Source organism: Balaenoptera borealis, assembly GCF_965194805.1.
Source record: "Balaenoptera borealis genome assembly, chromosome: 17".
Classification (NCBI taxonomy): Eukaryota; Metazoa; Chordata; class Mammalia; order Artiodactyla; family Balaenopteridae; genus Balaenoptera; species Balaenoptera borealis.
In genome coordinates this window covers 37,979,412-37,999,853 of record NC_138876.1, presented here as the reverse complement: position 1 = coordinate 37,999,853, position 20,442 = coordinate 37,979,412, and the positions used below count along the sequence as shown (strand labels likewise).

Below are 20,442 nucleotides of genomic sequence, written 5' to 3'. Positions count from 1 at the left end.
TTCTTTGTTTTAAAAATAGTGAATAGAGCCAGACTGCCCGGTTTGAATCCCAGTACAACGACAAGCTTCGTGTGACCTCTCTGTGCTTCAGTTTCTTCATTTATGAAATGAGGATAGTGCTAGTACTTCCCTCGTGGAGTTGTGAGACTGGATGAGTGAGGCATGGGGAATAGTGCCTGACACAGGAAGTTCTCAGTAAGTGTTGGCTGCCTGAGATGACTAATTCTTTAAGGAAGGAGGCCGCATCCGTGTACTACTTTGGTATATGCACAGCCCAAAGCTATTATGCACATAGTAGGTACCCAAAAGCTTGTTAAGTTTGATTAAACTGGATAATTAGGAGGTGTTTGTAACTTCCAAAACAGTTCACCATATGATTCTTTAAATAAGGTGCTTTCTTGGAGCATTACAAATAATTAAACTTGAGTAAAATATTTCTTGTGAAACAACATACCTGTATTCATAAGGCAGACTTTATATTAAGTCTGAGTCACCAATTTTTTAGATTGAAAGAAATCAGACATAACCCTTTTAATCCCCAGGTTTTCAAACCAGAGTCCACTCTACCAAAGGGTGTGTCTGATCAACCAGGGGATCATATGCTGTATGAGAAAACATGACATGTCCAATTTGAAGATTTGGGAGAAAACACTTTTATAAAGCCTGACACATATTTAGTGCTCATTAAAATTTTGACTAAATGGATATGAAAACAAACACAAACTGTGACTATTAGGAGTAGATGTAAAATTCACATGAATGTTAAGATAAGAGTTAAGATTCCTTCTGGAAGCTATTTTAAACTAAATTCTCAGACTTGATAAGGATGTATTCTATATTCATTCTCTCCTGCTGTCAGAACTGTTTGAGGATCATTGCTAGTTCAATCTGCTAATTTTTTGCTCTCAAACCTAAGCTCAGAGATGTGACTTCTGAAGGTTACCCTAAGCCTGGTGTCCCACCCAGGGTTCCCAGGTAGTGCTCTGTTTTGCTGGGCAAGTTCTGATTCAAGCAGGTGGATTAAATTGTTTTGTAGGATAATTTTGAATGGTTCTTAATACAGACTGATCTGAATCGTGTCCTTCACTAGCCAACAAGCTCTGTAGAACTCCATTGACCTCCTACATATTTTTTAGTTTGAAAAATGTTTTGGGGTGTAGATCTGGTTGTCTTTCATTTAGGTCAAAGCAGAATGGAGTGAGAAAGTGAAATGACATAAGTCTCTGTTATTTCATTCATTATTTAAGAATAAGAGCTACCATAAACTGAGCCCTTAGTTTATGCAAAGCCCCATGATTTGTGTTATGTACATTATCTTATTTAATACTCATAGCAACCTGCTGATTATTCCCATTTATAGAAGGAGAGACCGAAGCTCAAAGAGGGAAAGTAACTTTCCTAAGATTATACAACTAAAAAGTGTTAAGGAAGATAGTGAAGGCTCTTAAACACTATGCCACATAGGTTACTCTTCATTTTGCATGAAGTCTTGCATTGGAAAGGTGGTAAGTGAATGGAAGGTAGTTAATTCAGTGCTACTTATTGGACGTGGTGCAAATCTGGATGTGGCATTTGAAAGTTTGTGCGGGTGTTTTGGTCAGCATAATGATTGGGGTAACACTGCTGCCATTTACTGGGCAGGGGTCAGGGATGTTAGCCATCCTGCAGGGTGCAGTACCTGACTCTGCTTTGCATGAAAGCATTGGCTTCATGGATTTAATATACACTGAATTTTCCAGGAATACAATAAATTAGGCAAGATTGTATTTTTAAAACAATTTTGTACTTTACCAAAGAGTGTTTACCAATTTGGGAAATTATGTCGCCAGTGGCATTACTACCTTCTCTTAGAGGTACTAGTACAACACACCGGTATTACTTTGCCTCTGTAGCTGTTGCAGACATGTAATCCTTTTTTAAAAAAAATATTTATTTATTTATTTTTGGCTGCGTTGGGTCTTCATTGCTGCTCACGGGCTTCTCATTGCGGTGGCTTCCCTTGTTGCAGAGCACGGGCTCTAGGTGCGCGGGCTTCAGTAGTTGTGGCGCACAGGCTTCAGTAGTTGTGGCTTGCGGGCTCTAGAGCACAGGCTCAGTAGTTGTGGCACACAGGCTTAGTTGCTCCACAGCATGTGGCATCTTCCCAGACCAGGGCTCGAACCCGTGTCCCCTGCATTGGCAGGTGGATTCTTAACCACTGCACCACCAGGGAAGCCCCAGACATGTAATTCTATGTTTAGGTATGAGTAAAGACTAGTGTTAAAACATTTAAATGCTTGGAGAATAGCTTGGTTCTGCTACTCTGAGCTTCCCAGCCTCCTAGTGTCCCCCTTTTCCTGCAGGACCATTCCCTGTGTCTGACCTCCCTACAGTCATCAAGGAAAGAGTTAATGACTGTTGCATGGGGGCTTCAGGACCTTTCTCCAGCTCTACAGATTGTGCCCATGCCTGTGTTGGTGCCTGTGTCAGTGATTATCTCCCTGGGTTGAAAATATCTCTATTTCATAATGCCATCTAGTTATGGTGAAATATTTACATACAGAAAATAGATATTATTTTATTAGAATTACTTTTAGTTCTCCTTTACATCACAATGAGGACACATATTGTAGGACATGTTTTGATAAAAGTTATGTGTCTAGTAGGTTATGTAATTAATGAATTTCATTTAAAAACAGAAAACAGGTGTTCAAACTATTCAGTAAAAGAAGGGGGGCATTGAGTTTGAGAGTTGAGAAACTACTGTGTAATCAGGCTCCACTAGGTTTTTGTCCTTTGTCCTTCTTACTTCAAGCTGAAATCTTTTTGCTATTCTAAATTAAAGGTACAGCTGGCCTCATCTCAGCAGTAGAAATGAAAACATCCGTAATTTATGTTCAGTTTTTGGTGAGGTTACCATATCTGAATAGTGTGTCCCATATTTCATTGATTCATGTGACTCGTTTCACCTAAGAGTTTTGATAAACAGGTTTAGCTAATTTAATTTTTTTTACCGTGGCATAGGGATCTTATCTCACACTTCATTTTTCATTCTTCCAACAGACTTTATGCAGTGTCAACACTGGTATGTGACTTAATTATTTGACAGTGCAAAACAAAATTATTATTTTCTGTTGAATCGGGCTTGGGGTCTTTGCTGTAGATCAATATCATGATAACATTTTGATATCATTAATCCAGCTATAATAAATGGAGATTTATTATATTGAAGAATCAAATTTTGAGTCACATGAACATTTATTCATTACATTTATTTTTATTTTTGAAAGGAAGTTCCTTCTCCCTGTACTCGATTTATTACTTTCTTTCCAGAAATGTCTAATGCAAAAGAAAGGAAACATGCTAAGAAAATGAGAAACCAGCCCACCAATGTGACTTTATCCTCTGGCTTTGTGGCTGATAGTGGTGTAAAGTACCATAATGGAGGTGGAAAACCTTTCCAGACTCAAAAAGGTAAGATATACATGGTGCTCTCTACACATACTTCCATTTGGATCAGATTGCTCTTGTCAGCTCCTTTTGATAGTCATAATCTAAATGATAAAAGAGTTGAGTTAAAAATAGATACAGTTGACCCTCATTATTTGCAAGTTTTGTATTTGCAAATTCACCTAGTTGCTAAATTTGTAACCCCAAACTTAGTACTCATGGCACTTTGATGGTCATTCGGGGAGGTGCAAAGAGTGGGAAAAATTTTGAGTCACCTGACGTGGGTATTTCCAGTGGAGGTTCCCAGTGCCTTCCTGCTTCAGCTTCTTACGGAGAAGACCGGAGGAAGGAGACTGGTGGGACAGGGCAGTGTAGTGCAAGAAGCTCCAGCTCTCACCGGGGTTTGAATTCCGATTGTGGGGCAGCCTCAGGCAGGTCACTTAACACTTCTGAACCTCATTTTCTCTTTGTAAGAGAAAGGAAGTAGAATCTACTAGGATGAGTTGCTCTTACGATTTAAGATCATAATCTCTGTGAGATGTATATATACATACATACATAGATACATACTTATTTTCTCTAGGAGCAGTGGTTCAGTGTTCACTAGTTCAGTGTTGGCTGTGACTTTCTAGAACATAACTGCTGGGAATAATGAGAACTGGCTGTAGGTATTTTAGAGCTGATATATTTTATCTGTACCTTAACAGTTATTATTAAATGACACTTCTATATTTCCTAAAAGAAATGCAGTGCATTCATCTTATCTGCGTTTAACTTGTGTGCTGATTTTAGAACCTTGTAAGTGATATGAAGGGGATAGCTGTTCATCAGGCAGCAATAGAAAATTGATTCAGATCCAACATTGATGCCCACTGTGCCAATGAGAAGCTGTAGCACACATTATCTCATTTAAACCTCACAATGACAGACCTTGCAACATGTTTCATGATTATAGGGGCTTTATAATTATCACTGCCATGGAAATAAACAGGAAGGCTGTAAAATTCTCTACTGATCTTTCCCTGTATTCATAGAGATATTGTGTTAAAGTCAGAATGGTTTGAATGCCTAGACATTTGTATAGAGACTCTGCTTTTATTTCTTTCTTAGCATAGTGGCTCTCAACTTGAGTGTGCCAGAGAATTATGATGAAAGACTGAGTATGCAAAATCATGTGGATTATAGTATTTAAGGGAGCTTAGGTGTAAAAGCCACATTGCATTATTTATATGGAGAAAATTTCCCTCATATCTGTTATACCCAAGGTTCTTTCATGTGTCACACTGACATGATTAGCTAGCGTGCTGCCTCCTAGCTATGTGACCTTGGGCAAGTCAACTCACCTCCCTGCCTGAGATCCCTCCTCCTTAAGGGGAGGACAGTAATAGCCACTTACAGGGTGGTTGCAGGATTAAAAACCTGATCAGTTTTCACCCAACACTCTAATCCTTATCTCTGATAAAAGTGACGTTTTTCTTTCTGTTTTCTTTTTTGAAAATGTACTAGAGCCTCATTCTGGAACTTCACGACAGCGGCAAACCAGAACGACCCACCATTCACTGGCTGAATCTGATGCGAAGGAGCAGTCTTCCTCCAGGGTAACCTTTAAAAAAAAGGGAGGATGGAAAGCAGGTCCCGAGGGCACTTCTCAGGAGATTCCCAAGTATATAACCGGTAGGTATTTGTACGGAAGCCAAGTTTGATTGTACCGGGAGCTCTGTTTCTCCTGCAGCCAGATTTCTAATGCTTTCTCTCCGCCGGGGCCTTGGCCCTGCCTCCCCGTCTCTCTCCTCCCCTCCGTCCACATGGGCGCGTCTCACCTCCAGCCTGGACTCAGGCCAGCGCCTCCCTGGGCCTGCTAGCTCTCCCTCCTTCGGGCTCCCTCCTCTCTCTTACTGTCTTCTTAGAGGTTCTGATTTGTGAACTGTTCCTTTTTGTCTTAAAGTCGTCTCTGCCACCCCCTCCCCCCTTTTAAAAAAATATAAACCACCATCCACACTCCTCAGCACAGCATGTCCAAAGATAAAACCCAACTTAACGCACTCTGAGGGCAGCCAAGACCTGTAAGTACCTGTCTCCAGGCCCTTTCCAGTCTCATTTCCCAATACCCCCCTTCACGCTCACCCCTCACTACCTGGTAACCCTGTATTCCTTGTACACACCTTAAGCGTGCCTTCTGGTGTTTCTTTATGCCTTCTTGGAGGAATTCACTTAAATTTCTCCAGTGCTCTGTTTATTATTCAGAAAAAATAGTCTATTTTTCAATAAAGAAAACTAAAAATACGTATGGTCACATATTTGTAAAAAAACAGGAAATATTAAGGAAGAAATCCCCTGGAGTCAAAATCATTTAAAATTTTGTTTTTTCTTTGTTTTCTTGTGGGATTATTACACTTAAGAATGGTTGTGATTATATTGCATGTAGCTTTCTGTTTTTATTTTTTTTTAATAAATTTATTTATTTTATTTATTTATTTTTGGCTGCATTGGGACTCCGTTGCTGCACGCGGGCTTTCTCTAGTTGCAGTGAACGGGGGCTACTCTTCGTTGCGGTGCGCCGGCTTCTCATTGCGGTGGCTTCTCTTGTTGCGGAGCATGGGCTCTAGGCATGCGAGCTTCGGTAGTTGTGGCACATGGGCTCAGTAGTTGTGGCATGCAGGCTCAGTAGTTGTGGTGCATGGGCTTAGTTGCTCCGCAGCACATGGGATCTTCCTGGACCAGGGCTCAAACCTGTGTCCCCTGCATTGGCAGGCGGATTCTTAACCACTGTGCCAGCAGGGAAGCCCAGCTCTCTGTTTTAAAAAAAACTCTTTTTTACCTTATTTTTTAACTAAATTTTTTCTGATTAGAAAAGTAAAACCGAATCCTTAGTTTCACAATCATATAACAGAAATAACTACTATTGGTGTTAATCTATTAGGAGTTAGGGTAGTGGGTGAATTGGAAGCTCATGTGCTTCAAATCTGTTTTCCTTCTGAAACCTACCAGGAAAAGTGTCAATTCAAGATCAGTTTTTTTTGTTTTTGTTTTTGTTTTTTTTTAAAGGAACTCCTTTATTTATTTATTTTGGGCTGTGTTGGGTCTTCGTTTCTGTGCGAGGGCTTTCTCTAGTTGCGGCAAGCGGGGGCCACTCTTCATCGTGGTGCACGGGCCTCTCACTATCGCGGCCTCTCCTGTTGCAGAGCACAGGCTCCAGACGCGCAGGCTCAGTAGTTGTGGCTCACGGGCCTAGTTGCTCTGCGGCATGTGGGATCTTCCCAGTCCAGGGCTCGAACCTGTGTCCCCTGCACTGGCAGGCAGATTCCCAACCACTGTGCCACCAGGGAAGCCCCAAGATCAGTTTTTAATGATGGTGGTGTTTTCTTCGACAGCTTCTACTTTTGCTCAAGCTCGAGCTGCTGAAATCAGTGCCATGTTGAAAGCAGTGACCCAGAAATCTTCTAATTCACTGGTTTTCCAGACGCTGCCACGGCACATGAGACGAAGAGCCATGAGTCACAATGTCAAACGCCTTCCTCGACGGTTACAGGAGATTGCCCAGAAAGAGGTATAAGTGTCCCTTAATGTAAATGTTTAGGTTAGTGGTTCTTAAAGGAAATTGAGAAGTATTAACCTAACAGAATTTATTAAAATGAAGACTAAAAAACAACATGCTCATTTTGCGTATTTTTTGGTTTAATCATTATCTTCCCCACCTCCACCTCCACTCCCCTCCAAAATTAGCAGGCCATTGGATATTACAGCTACTTTTAAATACAGCATTTGGAACCTCTCTCTCTTTATGATGTTAAACAGTTGATGTTCCCCTGCCAGATTTAAAATGAAAATTTGACCTTCTTACCAGATAAGTAATTTTAGCTCTGCACTTTGTGGTTGTGACCAGTTGAGAGTTGGAAGGTCAAAAAAGGCAGCATCAATGCCTAGTATTTGCCTTTTGTCTTTTTTTAATGTTGAAAACTTGAACTTGGATTTAATTTTTTGTTCAAGTCCAATTGTTTTTGGCTTTACCAAAATTCTTGGCTTGGACATTCTATGATTGTCTAACCACCCTATGTCTTTACTAATTGATTCAAAATTTCTTTATCAAGTGCCTTCTGTGTACTGGTATTATGCTGGTGGTGGGGTTAGGGTCCATTAAGGTAAAGTCCTTATTCTTAAGGGGCCCACAAACTAATGGAAAAGAGTTTTTCCCACAAAAGTTTAGCTTAGCTGTGGAAGAAATGAAGAATGAAAACTGAACAGGAATTTTGTTCTCTCTAGATTTAATGTGAGGTCTGTTTCCTAGTGATAGCATTTAGCATTTGTCTGTCAGTACCTAAGTGATATGAACTGTGCAGGTTTTCCCCACTTTTATATCTTTGGTCCTAAGTTTTGGGTTTAGTTATATTCTTAGATGTTAAAAAACAATAAAAAAAATCAACACAAAGCTAGCATTTGATTTATTCTTTCTTGCTTTCTAATATTAATAGCTGCAAATAAGTTTGAGTTACTGTGTTGAACATTTTATCAACATTCTAATCTTCCCAGTCCCCGAAGCTTGCCCAGTTAGTAAGTGATAGAACTGTGTTTCCTTCCTAAGTTTGCCTTTTTCTAAAATCTTCACTCTTTCTGTTGCCTCCTCTACTTTCATTGGAGAAATCACCAAGTTAAAAAATTAAGCAAACTAATGGAGTCTGTAAGGTACTCCACGTCACCTAAAATTAGCTGTTTGAATTCCTAATGTTTAACTTTGTTTTGAGATGGTTACAAACTAGGATCTGCCTGTCTTCTTGAAACTATAGGCAGAGAAAGCAGTTCATCAGAAAAAAGAACACTCAAAAAATAAGTGCCATAAAGCTCGACGATGTCACATAAACCGGATGCTAGAATTTAACCGGAGACAAAAGAAGAACAAATGGCTAGAAACTCACATCTGGCACGCGAAGCGATTTCACATGGTCAAGAGGTGGGGCTACTGCCTGGGGGAGAGGCCGACAGTCAAGAGCCACAGAGCCTGCTATCGAGCCATGACGAGCCGCTGCCTCCTTCAGGTATGCTTTTCCGATTGCTTTCCCCTTTATTTTCATTTAGACCCTTTCTGATTTAGACTTTTAGACTAGTTCATGGTATGCCAAAGCCCTATCTGAGATTATTCATTTTAAAAATAATTGCTGGGCAAGAGGCATTTTGCCAGACGCTGGAGATGAAGCAGCCTAAAGTTATTGGGGCACACTGACATTAATCAAATAATTAGCCAAATATACAATTGTAAGGGAATACTATACAACACCGTGAGCGTTCGTAACAGGAACAGGAGTGCTTCCCCATGGAAGTGATGCTGAGCTGAGCTCTAAGGGGTAAGGAGATGGCAGAGTGAGTGAAGGCAGAGGCAGCCAGATAGGAGGGAAGGATTGAAATAAATTCATTGTGACGAAGATGAAGAGAGTGAGAGCAGGGCTAACATAGGGCGAGATTAGTTCTGGAGAATAAGTAGGAACCACATCTTGCAGGGTCTTGTTGGTCATGCTTGGGATTCATTCAGCAGTCATTCACCACCACAGATATTTGCGAGCCATCTATGCTGGGAAGTTTGTTTTAAACTCTTTGAGAGGACAGTTGGTTTTAGAGCTGCATAATAGTATTTATTTGGCTGTCCTATCTTCTCCTGCGCCTCCCCCCCACCCCACCCCGCCCCCGGTCAGTTGCTAATTCAGTAGCTTTCTCTCTCTTCCAGTACATGTTTAGAAATTTGTTCTTTGCAGAGGGCCTATCTTTCAATGGCAGAATGGCCTTGGCCGACTTTTTTTTTTTTTTCATTATTAATTTATTTATTTATGGCTGTGTTGGGTCTTCGTTTCTGTGCGAGGGCTTTCTCTAGTTGCGGCAAGCGGGGGCCACTCTTCATCGCGGTGCGCGGGCCTCTCACTATTGCGGCCTCTCTTGTTGCGGAGCACAGGCTCCAGACGCGCAGGCTCAGTAATTGCGGCTCACGGGCCCAGTTGCTCCGTGGCATGTGGGATCTTCCCAGACCAGGGCTCGAACCCGTGTCCCCTGCATTGGCAGGCAGACTCTCAACCACTGCGCCAACAGGGAAGCCCCGTCATTTTTTTTTTTTTTTTTTACATTTTATTTATTTTTGGCTGCATTGGGTCTTCCTTGCTGCACACGGGCTTTCTCTAGTTGCGGTGAGCGGGGGCCACTCTTTGTTGTGATGCACAGGCTTCTCATTGTGGTGGCTTCTCTTGTTGCGGAGCACGGGCTCTAGGCGCTTGGGCTTCAGTAGTTGTGGCATGCGGGCTCAGTGGTTGTGGCTCGTGGGCTCCAAAGCACAGGCTCAGTAGTTGTGGCACACGGGCTTAGTTGCTCTGCGGCATGTGGAATCTTCCCGAACCAGGGCTCGAACCCATGTCCCCTGCACTGGCAGTTGGATTCTTAACCACTGTGCCACCAGGGAAGTCCTCCCTCATTTTTAAGGCAGAATAATATTTCATTGTATGTATATACCACATTTTGTTTATTCATTCATCTGTCAATGGGCACTTGAGCTGCTTCTACCGTTTGGCTATTGTGAATAATGCTGCTATGAACATGGGTGTACAAATATTTCTTCAGTTCCTTGCTTTCAGTTCTTTTGGGTATATACCCAGGAGAGGAATTGCTGGATTATGTGGTAGTTCTATGTTTAATTTTTTTTTAGGAACCGTCATACTTTTTTCCATAGAGGCTACACTATTTTACATTCCCATTAGCAGTGCACAAGGGCTTCAGTTTCTCCATGTCCTACCAACACTTGTTGTTTTCTGTTTTTTTGATAATTGCCATCCTAATGGGTGTAAACTAAATACAAGAACCTTTTAAGAGCCTTTGATTTGAAGACTCAGCAGCAGAAATCATGGATTATAGTCAAATTCTTCATTTTGACTGTTGAGGAGCCTGGGATCCAGAGAGATGAAGTGACTTGCCTAGGGCTGCACAGCTTGTTGGTGGCCTACGTAGCAAGATAGGCCCTCCCCAGTGCTACGTCGGGAGCTGATTCCCCTGGCCTCTGCTTTTTCCACTGTACTCTGTCATCTCTCAAATCTTAAGGCAGACATATAGTTACTTCTCATTTTGGACAGAATTTTTGCTGAGGTTATCAGATATCTTCTTCACATTTGATTAGTCCTAAGTAATAAAAATAATAGCTAGTAATAACAGATATTTTTGAGTACTTAATTTATGCCTGTTTTAGTACTTTACATGTGTTTACTCACTTAATCCTTACAACAACAGTATGGGGTAAGTTTTACCATTATTTCCATTTTACAAATGAGAAAACTGAGACGTTGAGCAGTTTACCCCCGGCCATACAACTAATGAGTGGTGAAGTTGGGATTTGAGCCCAGGTAGTCTGGTTCCAGAGTTCCACGCTCTTAACCATTATTCTCTGCTGTCACCCAGTTGTACACGCTCTGGTGGGGTTCCTCTGCCACTGACAGCTGATAGTGGATCGCTATTGCTGGGAAGGTTTCTGTGTGTGAGTGATAGCATTGATTAATGTGAGTTTGTCAGAGCCTTACCTATAATTTTAGTTTCAGTTGCTGCGTGTCCTGAAATTGCTTAAAGGCGCTATGGCGGAAGGGTTGGTTCGGGGGTCAGTGAGCCTGACTTGAGTGCTAGCTTCTCCACTTACTGATGATATGGCTCTGTTCAAGTAACAGTCTCTGTCTCAGTGTCCTCATCTGTCAAACAAGATTACGATAGTACCTGGTTCATCAGGTCTTGGGAAGATTAAATGGCCGTCCATGTAAGGAGTTAGCCCAGCACTGGCACTCAGTAACCTTCCAGTATCCATTAACCATTATTATAGTTCTTTAATGTAATTGATTTTATTAGCTCAGTCTGAGCTCTCTTCATCTTATTTAAATTGGTACGGCCTTACTCTGATTGCTCTCAGTTTTCCTTGTACATTGCTTAGTCAAATTTGGATATCATGGTCAAGACTGAGCAGTGGAGAAATACGGGATAAACTGCCACATGTGTCTTTAGGCTCAGTGTTTAGTAATCCTGAGGTCCTGAATTAGGTAACCAAAGGGAGCAACCTTAACATAATTTTGCTGAATTTATTACTGTCTTGCTTATTCTACTTTGATTTTTTTACTTTAGGTAGGTTTTGGGGAGGGATAATCCGTTCCTTAGAGGCAGTAGTTTTTACACCCTACTTCGAACTTATCTGTGAATATGGGATAAAACACATATTTTCTTTCTAAAAAGTAAGACACTGCCACTTACATTTTCAATAGAAATTCAAGTATTTGATTGTATCTCCCTCTTTTTGCAGGATTTATCCTACTACTGTTGTTTGGAGTTGAAGGGCAAAGAGGAAGAAATACTGAAGGCACTTTCTCTAATGTGTAGCATAGACACAGGTAAACTTGTTTCAGAGCTGAGTCCCATTTTATTTTATTCTATTTTTTATAAATTTATTTATTTTTATTTATTTTATTTTTGGCTGCGTTGGGTCTTCGTTGCTGTGTGCAGGCTTTCTCTAGTTGCAGCGAGCGGGGCTACTCTGCCTTGCGGTGCGCGGGCTTCTCATTGCGGTGGCTTCTCTTGTTGCAGAGCACAGGCTCTAGGTGCGCGGGCTTCAGTAGTTGTGGCGCGTGGGCTCACTAGTTGGGGCTCGCGGGCTCTAGAGCGCAGGCTCAGTAGTTGCGGCGCATGGGCTTAGTTGCTCCGTGGCATGTGGGATCTTCCCGGACCAGGGCTCGAACCCCGTGTCCCCTGCATTGGCAGGCGGATTCTTAACCACTGCGCCACCAGGGAAGCCCAGAGTCCTATTTTAGTCTTTATATATATATTCATTTCATGAACAAGTGTCTGCTGTAAGCATTTTGGAATTTAAACATGCTTTACTGAGACAGTTCTTGTTACCAATGACTATGTTCATATAAGGAGAGCTTGGGGTGGCTTTTAAACCATTCCAAATATTGTTGAGTGTAAAGTGAGAGAACCATTATTCTGGTGGAGTGAATTTAGGCAGGAGGAAACTCAAAACTCATTAAATCATTTACTCAAATATTTGTTGAGAACTTCTTGGGTGGTTTTGATGACTTCTTGATCTAAGCAGTGATCAAAACCAACACCTCATCCATCATGGAGATAGACAATAAATAACAGTATGGCTATCAGGAACTAATACTGCAGTCTCAGCACTTGAAATCTTAGAATTTTGTTTTTGTTTATGTCAGGATTGACTTTTGCAGCAGTTCACTGTTTGTCTGGAAAGCGCCAAGGTAGTCTCATGCTTTACCGGGCAAATAAATATCCTAGAGAAATGCTGGGTCCTGTGACATTTATTTGGAAGGCTGAGAGGATCCCTGGTGACACTTCTGAGAGCAGGCAGTTGTGGATCTGGCTTCATCCAAGTCTTAAACAGGTATAATCCTTGACAGTATTTACTCATCACTCTGTTACTGTATTCTTGATTACTGTTGGAAATCAGTGCTATAGAAATTTCAATAGTCTAAAAGTTTGATTGATAGCTTGGTATTTGAATATAGGGAGGATAGTTATGTGAATATTAAGTGGAGCAAATCTTGATCTGACTTTTAGTAAGCTCTAAGTAGAAGGAGAGATGAAAACCAATCTTGTTATGCAAAGGGCTTGAAATGGTGCACTGGGACTAATCCTTCCATCAGCCTGAATTGGTTCATTGGTATTCAGGTGCTTGTGAGAGCCTGTTTGATGATGAGAATCTGTTTTGAGTAATTCTGATGATTTTTTAATACTGCATTTAGCTTAGCTTTCCTTTTTTAGCATACTCACTGTTTTTATACAGTAGACTGTAAATTTTCTCCAAATTCCTCTTTAAACTAGTTTTTAAAAAAAACTGGTCAGAGTATTCATGTTGTTTTCATTAATCTTTGACATTTCGGAGTTCTTTTTTTGTTCTAAGTGCAGAGGAATCAAAAAACCTTTTTGATGATGATAAATTTAGTTTAATTTGTGAAGAATAAAAATGTACATTTTTAAAGGTAGAAAAAATAACATACACTAAACCAGCTTAAATTCGAAACATATTTAAATTCCAGAGTTTAAAAGTAAAATGTTTGAACATATCCTTAGGATATCTTAGAGGAAATAAAAGCAGTGTGCCAGTGTATGGAACCCACCAAGTCGACTGTCTGCCTCCCTGATCCCCTTCTGACACCATCCCAAGAAAAAAGCCAAACTGACCTGCCCAAAGAGAAAATTGGCAAGAAAAGAAAATGGAAAGATGATGAGGAAAATGCTAAACCAATTAAAAAAATCGTCGGTGATGGAACTAGAGATCCACTTCAACCGTATTCTTGGGTCTCTCCGACCACAGGCATTGTAATCAGGTATGGGTTGAATTTGCTCTGAACCTACTGACCGTTTTCAGTGAAGGTGTGCTCTGTTTTTGCCGGTGAAACAGACATCATATACGATGGAAGTTTCCATTTTAAGACCTTTTCTTTCTTTCAGTGATTTGACGATGGAGATGAACAGATTCCGGCTGATTGGTCCACTTTCCCACTCCATCCTAACTGAAGCACTCAAAGCTGCTTCTGTCCACACTGTGAGAGTAAACGTGCTTGTAATGTTTTATTCTGGTCACCTCCTTCTTAGCAAATTTGTGAAACCTAACGTAATTTGGTAACATTTTGGGCCATGGCTTGTAAATGTTTGTTTCCCTACTTATGCTTATGATCAAAGACTTTTATCTTTCCCTTTTCCTAGAAGAGCAAATCTAAGTGAATGTAATAAGTAAACTGACTTGTTCTTATTTAAATACAGACTGGTCCTGCAGCTTCTGAGTCTTGTAGAAGGTTCATAACTTCTCCATAGGCAGCTAACAGGGAGCCCCTAAAATCCTGGAAAGTATATGCTAGTTTTTTTTTGTTTGTACTTGTGTGTTGCATATTTTCTGGGGCTAGTTTTAAGGGTGATATCTAACAGGTTGAGAACAGTGTGTTGAGTGCTTCTCTGTCCACTAGAACGTTCTGCGAGGGTGATGTTTCTTTGTGCCGTCCATTCTGGAGCCACCAGCCACATGTAGCTACCGAGTTGCTAGCGTGACTGAGGAAGTGAATTGGTTCCTTTATTTAATTTTAATTAACTAACAGTTAAATTCAAACTGTTCTCTGTGGCTAGTGGCTGCCATGTTGACAGTGCAGGTCTGGAGAGTAGAGACTAGATTAGGAATCAGACACTTTGGGTTCAGATTCGGTTTGTTTTTCGGTATTTGTGCAATTAACCTCTCAGTGCCTGTGCCTCTCGCAGATTGGACACGTTGAATATGGTGATAGATCTGAACAGAGTTTGAGCTGTTAGAAGACAGATACTTTAAAAAACAAAGACGACTTCTCTCTCCCTCTTCCCTGTTTCCACAGTAGTCTCAACCACTGTTGTCTCTTTCCCGGATCCTGAAGCAGCTTCTTAACTTTCCTTCATTGCTCTCGCTTTTCACTCTCTTCTCCACGCAGGAGGCAAAGTGATACTTTGACAATTTATTCACATCGTGCTACTTCCTGATTAAAAGCTTTTGGATAGCTTCTCAATGTATTTGAGATAAATTCCAGAGCCCTTAATTTGACTGGTAATCTTATACCTTCATGTCTGTCTGGCCTCATCTCTCCTCGCCTTTGGCACTTCAGCCACCCTGGCCGTCTTCCAGGTTCTAGAATATGTCAGATCTCACCTCCCTTAGAGCCTGTCTGAATGTCCCACCTCTATCGCTCTTCTTGGCTAAGCCTTCCTCATTCTTTAAGTTTCAACATCTATATCATTTTCCTCTAGCATCCTTTTCTGATCCCCTAAGTTAAATTATATCCCTCCCGTTGTTTTCGTCCCATCTTGCACATTTCCTCTATTTACGTCTAGATTTGTTTGCATATCTGTTCGATGTTCGTGTCTCATTAGAGTCTGCGCTTCGTGATGGCAAGGACGGGGCAGTCCCATTCTTTACTCTGTCCCCTGGGCTTAGCACAGTGCCTGGTGCAGAGTTGTTACTCCATGCTAGCTCATAAGTTGCAGAGGGAGGATTCGAACCTAGGGCGTTTGGTTCCAGGGCCTGTACTTTGAACCACTAGTTTGTGCCACCTGAGTTTGTGTGAGGTAAAGGGCGCATGTATTACAGGTTAGAATCTGTAGGGGCACATCCTACTTCAGTGAACTTTGGCATGAATCATGGCTGTAGGTTCTCTTCCTGGACATGCTTACAGTACTTGAAGTGCTGTTTGAAACCTTTCCCAATTCCTAGTTCTGTTCAGAAAGAAGGCAAGTAAAATACTTGTGTAACTTTCTTGAGATTTCTAGAAATACTATAGTAGTCATAAATCCTTTCGCTGAAGATTTCTTCAAAAGGTATCGGTTTGGTTTTTCTTTGGTGAGGAAAATTTTATTGCTTCATTCTGCGGTGATGAAGTTGGTAGAGTGGGAGAAGAACAAGGAGCAAGGCATCTCTTGTTGGCACTGTGCTACAGAGACCACAGGTGTGCAGTAAGTTAGGTAGGTAGTCTCCCAGAAAACCACGAATGTTTTTCTTAGTTTGTGAAATCTTGAGAGAAGTATAGTCCTGTGTCCTTGTCTGTAATTAGAAGAATCATTAGTCTGATGCGACAGTTTCCCTGGTTCCCCTCATAAAAGATTCATTCCCACAAACAGGGAAAAAAGGATGGGGGCCAATAGCACAACCATTTTAACCAAAATTATTAAGTCTGATCCATTATTTGTCTGGTGAACAGGAGTTGTTGTTTTCCAGGAGGGAGAGGACACAGAGAAGACACCTCACTCTTGGTGGATTGAAACCTGCAGGAATCCTGATAGCGTTTCCCTTCATCACAGACAGGAAACCATTTTTGAATTGTTGGGAGGTATAACAGGGGGGATACTGGGTTGTACTGGGGAAGAAGGGAAGAGTGGGAAATGGGTTAAAAGAGCATCTTGCAGTTGAGCTACCTAAATGTAGTGGTGCTTTTTAACTTGTAACTGTTTGTTAAAATACAGCAAGAAAGCACAAATGAGGTGTTAGTATTCTAAATAATTGGCATTCCATTGCTATAGATAAATGCATGTACCAGCTACTAAAATAAAATCTTACTTACCTTCACATGATTGCATTTGTGTGTGAAGCTCCTGTAGTTATTGACAGGAACATACATGTTCATGTCATAAAATAACCTGTTATGTTAATTTAATGTTTTTTGTAAGAAACTTCACTCTTTATGAACGTTAATTTATTCTCTGAAAGTATCTTTGGGGAAAAAAAGGGGAATACGTGTCTTTACATAATTAGCCCAAGATGAAAGTTTCATTAGAAAAATTTGAAAATAAAAGCAAATATATATGTGTTTGTGAATAACTTTCTGTTTGCTTTTTGTTTTGTTTTGTTGTTTGCTAAAGGAATAACATCACCAGCAGAAATTCCAGCAGGTACTATTCTGGGACTGACAGTTGGTGATCCACGAATAAATTTGCCTCAAAAGAGGTCCAAAGTTTTGCCCAATCCAGAAAAATGCCAAGGTAAAGTTCTTGAGACAACCTGGTTTTCCTTACTATTTAGAGCAGTCAGTCCCATTAGAAGAGTTCTGTCTGTGACACTTCTGCGGTAACTTTATCTGTAGAAGAATTAGGGCAGTCTTTACCTGCCTACCTTTCAAGGTGATTATGATCAAAGGAGATGGTGTATGAGGAAGTATCTTTCAGCTGTAAACATGTAGCCTGATCCTTATGTTCATTTTTTTCCCTGAGTTCTCTATTTTTAGTATCTAGTAAAACCTGTCTCTGCAAACTTGGTTCTCTGAAAATGCCTGGCTTTTCAGAATTTTAATTGTGAGGAAGGGATCTGCACCCGCAGCTGGTCTTGTGCTCTTTGGAAGCCTCTGTCTGACCATACAGATGATCCAGGTTCGAATCCTGGCAAGGCCATCCCAGGTGCCGAAGGGTAAGATGTCTTGGTTTAGACTCAGTAGAGTGGCCTGCAGGAGTTCTTGGGGGTGACACGGTGGGGGATGGGTAGGGGCTGGCTAAAATTTTAGTCTAATATTGCGATTTGCAGCAATTGTGATAATGTCTCGTATTTACTGTCATTTAAACACGGTTAATTGGAAGAATAATTAAAATCAGCTTATGAATTTTTGGAGAAAGGATACAGGTGTGTGTAGAAACAACTTCAGAATTTTTTTTTTTTTACCTTCACATGTAGTTAGATAGCTTATTAAGGGGGCAATAAAGTACTCTGCCAGAACTTTACATGAAAGGCGGATTGGATGAGGGAGGAGTTTAAGATATATAGGTAAGTTAGTTAATTACGGAGCCGAACACTTTAATCAATGAATTGTTGCCTCTTTCTTTTTTAATAGCGATATGGTCTGGAACAACCATAAAAGTTAACAGTGTCTACTACACCAATAAATGTTTACTGTCGTAATCATCTCAAAACTGTAGTTAAACTCTACTTAGTTTATCTTGCTGCCTCAAATCCTTTTTTGGAATAAGGCAGTATTAAATTCTTCCTAAGGCTTTTGTCTGAATGTAAATCAGTTCAAGGAAAATTAAAGTCTATCTTGAAAAACATGATTTAATTTCTACTATTAAAGCTTACCATCTTATGAGTCATTGTGTGTTTTAATAATCAAAGTATAATTGATTTACAATATTATATTAGTTTCAAGTGTATAACATAGTGGTTCAATATTTTTATACATTACCAAATGATCACCAAGATAAGTCTAGCTACCATCTGTCATCATACAAAGTTATTTCAATATCACTGACCATATTCCCCATGCTGTACATTACATCCCGATGACTTACTTATTTTATAACTGGAAGTTTGTATCTCTTAATCTCCCTCATCTTATTTCACTCGTCCCCCCCACATGTCTCCCCTCTCACAATCACCAGTTTGTTCTCTGTATCTAGGACTCTGTTTCTGTTTTGTTATGTTTGTTCATTTGTTTTTTAGATTCCGCATATTAGTGACATCATATGCTGTTTGTCTTTCTCTGAGTTATTTCACTTAGTGTAATATCCTCCAAGTCCATCCATGTTGTTGGAAATGGCAAAATGTCATTCTTTTTACGTCTGAGTGGTATTCCATTGTATATATACCACATCTTCTTTATCCATTCATCTGTTGATGGACACTTCCATACCTCGGCTGTTATAAATAATGTTGCAGTGAACATAGGGGTGCATGTATCTTTTCGAATTAGTGTTTTCATTTTCTTTGGAAATATACCCAGAAGTGGAATTGCTGGATTGTATGGTAGTTCTATTTTTAGTTTTTTGAGGAACCTCTATTCTGTTCTCCATAGTGGCTGTACCAATTTACATTCCCACCAACAGTGTATGAGGGTTCCCTTTTCTCCACATCCTCGCCAGATCTGTGTCCCCAGGAGGACTCCCAATTGCCTTCTGCCTCTCTGGGAAACTCTCTAAGATCAGCAAGTGGCTCTTTTCAAATTACTGCCTCTGTGCTGGGACTTGGAACATGTAGATTTTGTGTGTACCCTTTAAGAGTGGAGTCTGTGTTTCCTGTAGCCCTCCAGTTCTCCTGTTCTCAAGCCCAGCTGGCCTTCAGAGCGAGACGTTCTACAGGCTCATTCTCTCTATGCAGCACCCCCAGGCTGGGGTACCTGATGTGGAGCTTGGTCCCCCTGCTCCCTCGGGGAAACTCTGCAATTATGATTCTCCTCCTGTTTGTGGGTCGCCTACCCAGGGGTGTGTGTCTTGACTCTACCATGTCTCCACCTCTCCTACCTGGTTCCTTCTTTATTATCTTTAGTCGTGGAGAGCCTGTTCTGCTAGTCTTCAAGACGTTCTCATAGATAGTTGCTCTGTAAACAGTTGTAATTTTGGTGTGCCCTTGTGAGGAGGTACGTTCAGGGTCTTACTTCACCATTGTGGCCACCAATGTTATTATTGTATTTTATTAAAACCTGTTTTAAGTAATTTCTTTGAAGAAGTATCGGCATGTGAGCTATATAAAAAAGTAAACTTTTTAAGGAGTTAGTATTACACAAATATTATTAACAAGTGTAACATACCATCTGGGATGACAATTCAAAACTAATTTTAGAAATATACTTTGATGAGCTGGGTCAGTTAATAAAAGATTAATCCTTGGAAGAATCTTAAGTTCATGATGGTCTTAATTCACTGACATAACTTACAGTCTATCTTTCCATATCTGAAGTCATTCTTCTTTTTGAAGGTCATGATGGTCTTAATTCTCTGACATAACTTCCAGTCTATCTTTCCATATCTGAAGTCATTCTTTGTTTTGACTTGGACAAAACAGATCAATTCTGGTGCTACTTAAACCATAGGTAGGAAGGGTTTGCCTGACTTGCATAACATAAACAATTTATCTTCTTATGTGTGCTGGGAATTATAGAGAGCTTGGAAAAGAGAAGATACAGCAATGTGATACTGTGAAGTAATAAGAAATACATGTTTTGGTGTTTGTCCTTGTTTCCTGAAACCTTGCTTCTAAAATTCTTGTCATTTCCTAAGTGACAAGAGCCTTAAAGGCTAAAAGGAGAGCCTTTTCTTATTCCTAACAAGCCCCTTTCAACCACACCTGAGTTTATGTTAATGAGGTGTCTTTTGGTAAAGCCCCTAAGGTTGGGGGCTGGTTGCCAGGGGAACCAACCAAAATGTTGGAACTTTCAGGCCCCACCCCTTCTCTCCCTGAGAAGGGAGAGGGGCTGGAGATTAAGCTTAATCACTAATGGTGAATCAATCATACCTACCTGATGGAACCTCCATAAAAATCCTAGAGTGGAGTTTGGAGAGCTTCCTGTTTGCTGAGCCCTTGGAGGTGCTGGGTGGTGGGGTGCCCAGAGAGGGCAATGGAAGCTCCACACCCCTTCCCCTTTACCTTGCCCTGTGCATCTCTTGCATCTGGCTGTTCCTGAGTTGTATCCTTTTATTAAAAAATCACCCAGTAATGTAGTAAGTAAACTGTTTTCCTGAGTTCTGGGAGCCATTCTAGCAAACTATTGGACGTGGCCAATTTATAGC

At 40.7% G+C, this 20,442-nt stretch overlaps 1 protein-coding gene and 1 long non-coding RNA gene across 5 annotated transcripts in view; both read left to right on the top strand.

The window, feature by feature from the left end:
- The window catches only part of LOC309615225, a 92,865-nt gene that overhangs the window by 51,013 nt on the left and 21,410 nt on the right, over positions 1-20,442 (top strand). The window lies entirely within an intron of this gene.
- POP1 (POP1 homolog, ribonuclease P/MRP subunit) overlaps positions 1-20,442 on the top strand; it is a 40,576-nt gene that overhangs the window by 2,192 nt on the left and 17,942 nt on the right. For 2 of the 4 annotated variants that reach the window (XM_082364238.1, XM_082364235.1), the window contains exons 2-11: positions 3,313-3,453; positions 4,936-5,103; positions 6,801-6,976; positions 8,211-8,459; positions 11,729-11,816; positions 12,639-12,826; positions 13,516-13,772; positions 13,897-14,008; positions 16,175-16,286; positions 16,816-16,935. In XM_082364238.1, the coding sequence (XP_082220364.1) occupies positions 3,315-3,453; positions 4,936-5,103; positions 6,801-6,976; positions 8,211-8,459; positions 11,729-11,816; positions 12,639-12,826; positions 13,516-13,772; positions 13,897-14,008; positions 16,175-16,286; positions 16,816-16,935 (1,609 nt within the window). In that variant the 5' untranslated portion in view covers positions 3,313-3,314. The remainder of the gene's footprint in view (positions 1-3,312; positions 3,454-4,935; positions 5,104-6,800; positions 6,977-8,210; positions 8,460-11,728; positions 11,817-12,638; positions 12,827-13,515; positions 13,773-13,896; positions 14,009-16,174; positions 16,287-16,815; positions 16,936-20,442) is intronic. The other 2 variants (XM_082364237.1, XM_082364236.1) reach the window with 2 other exon arrangements.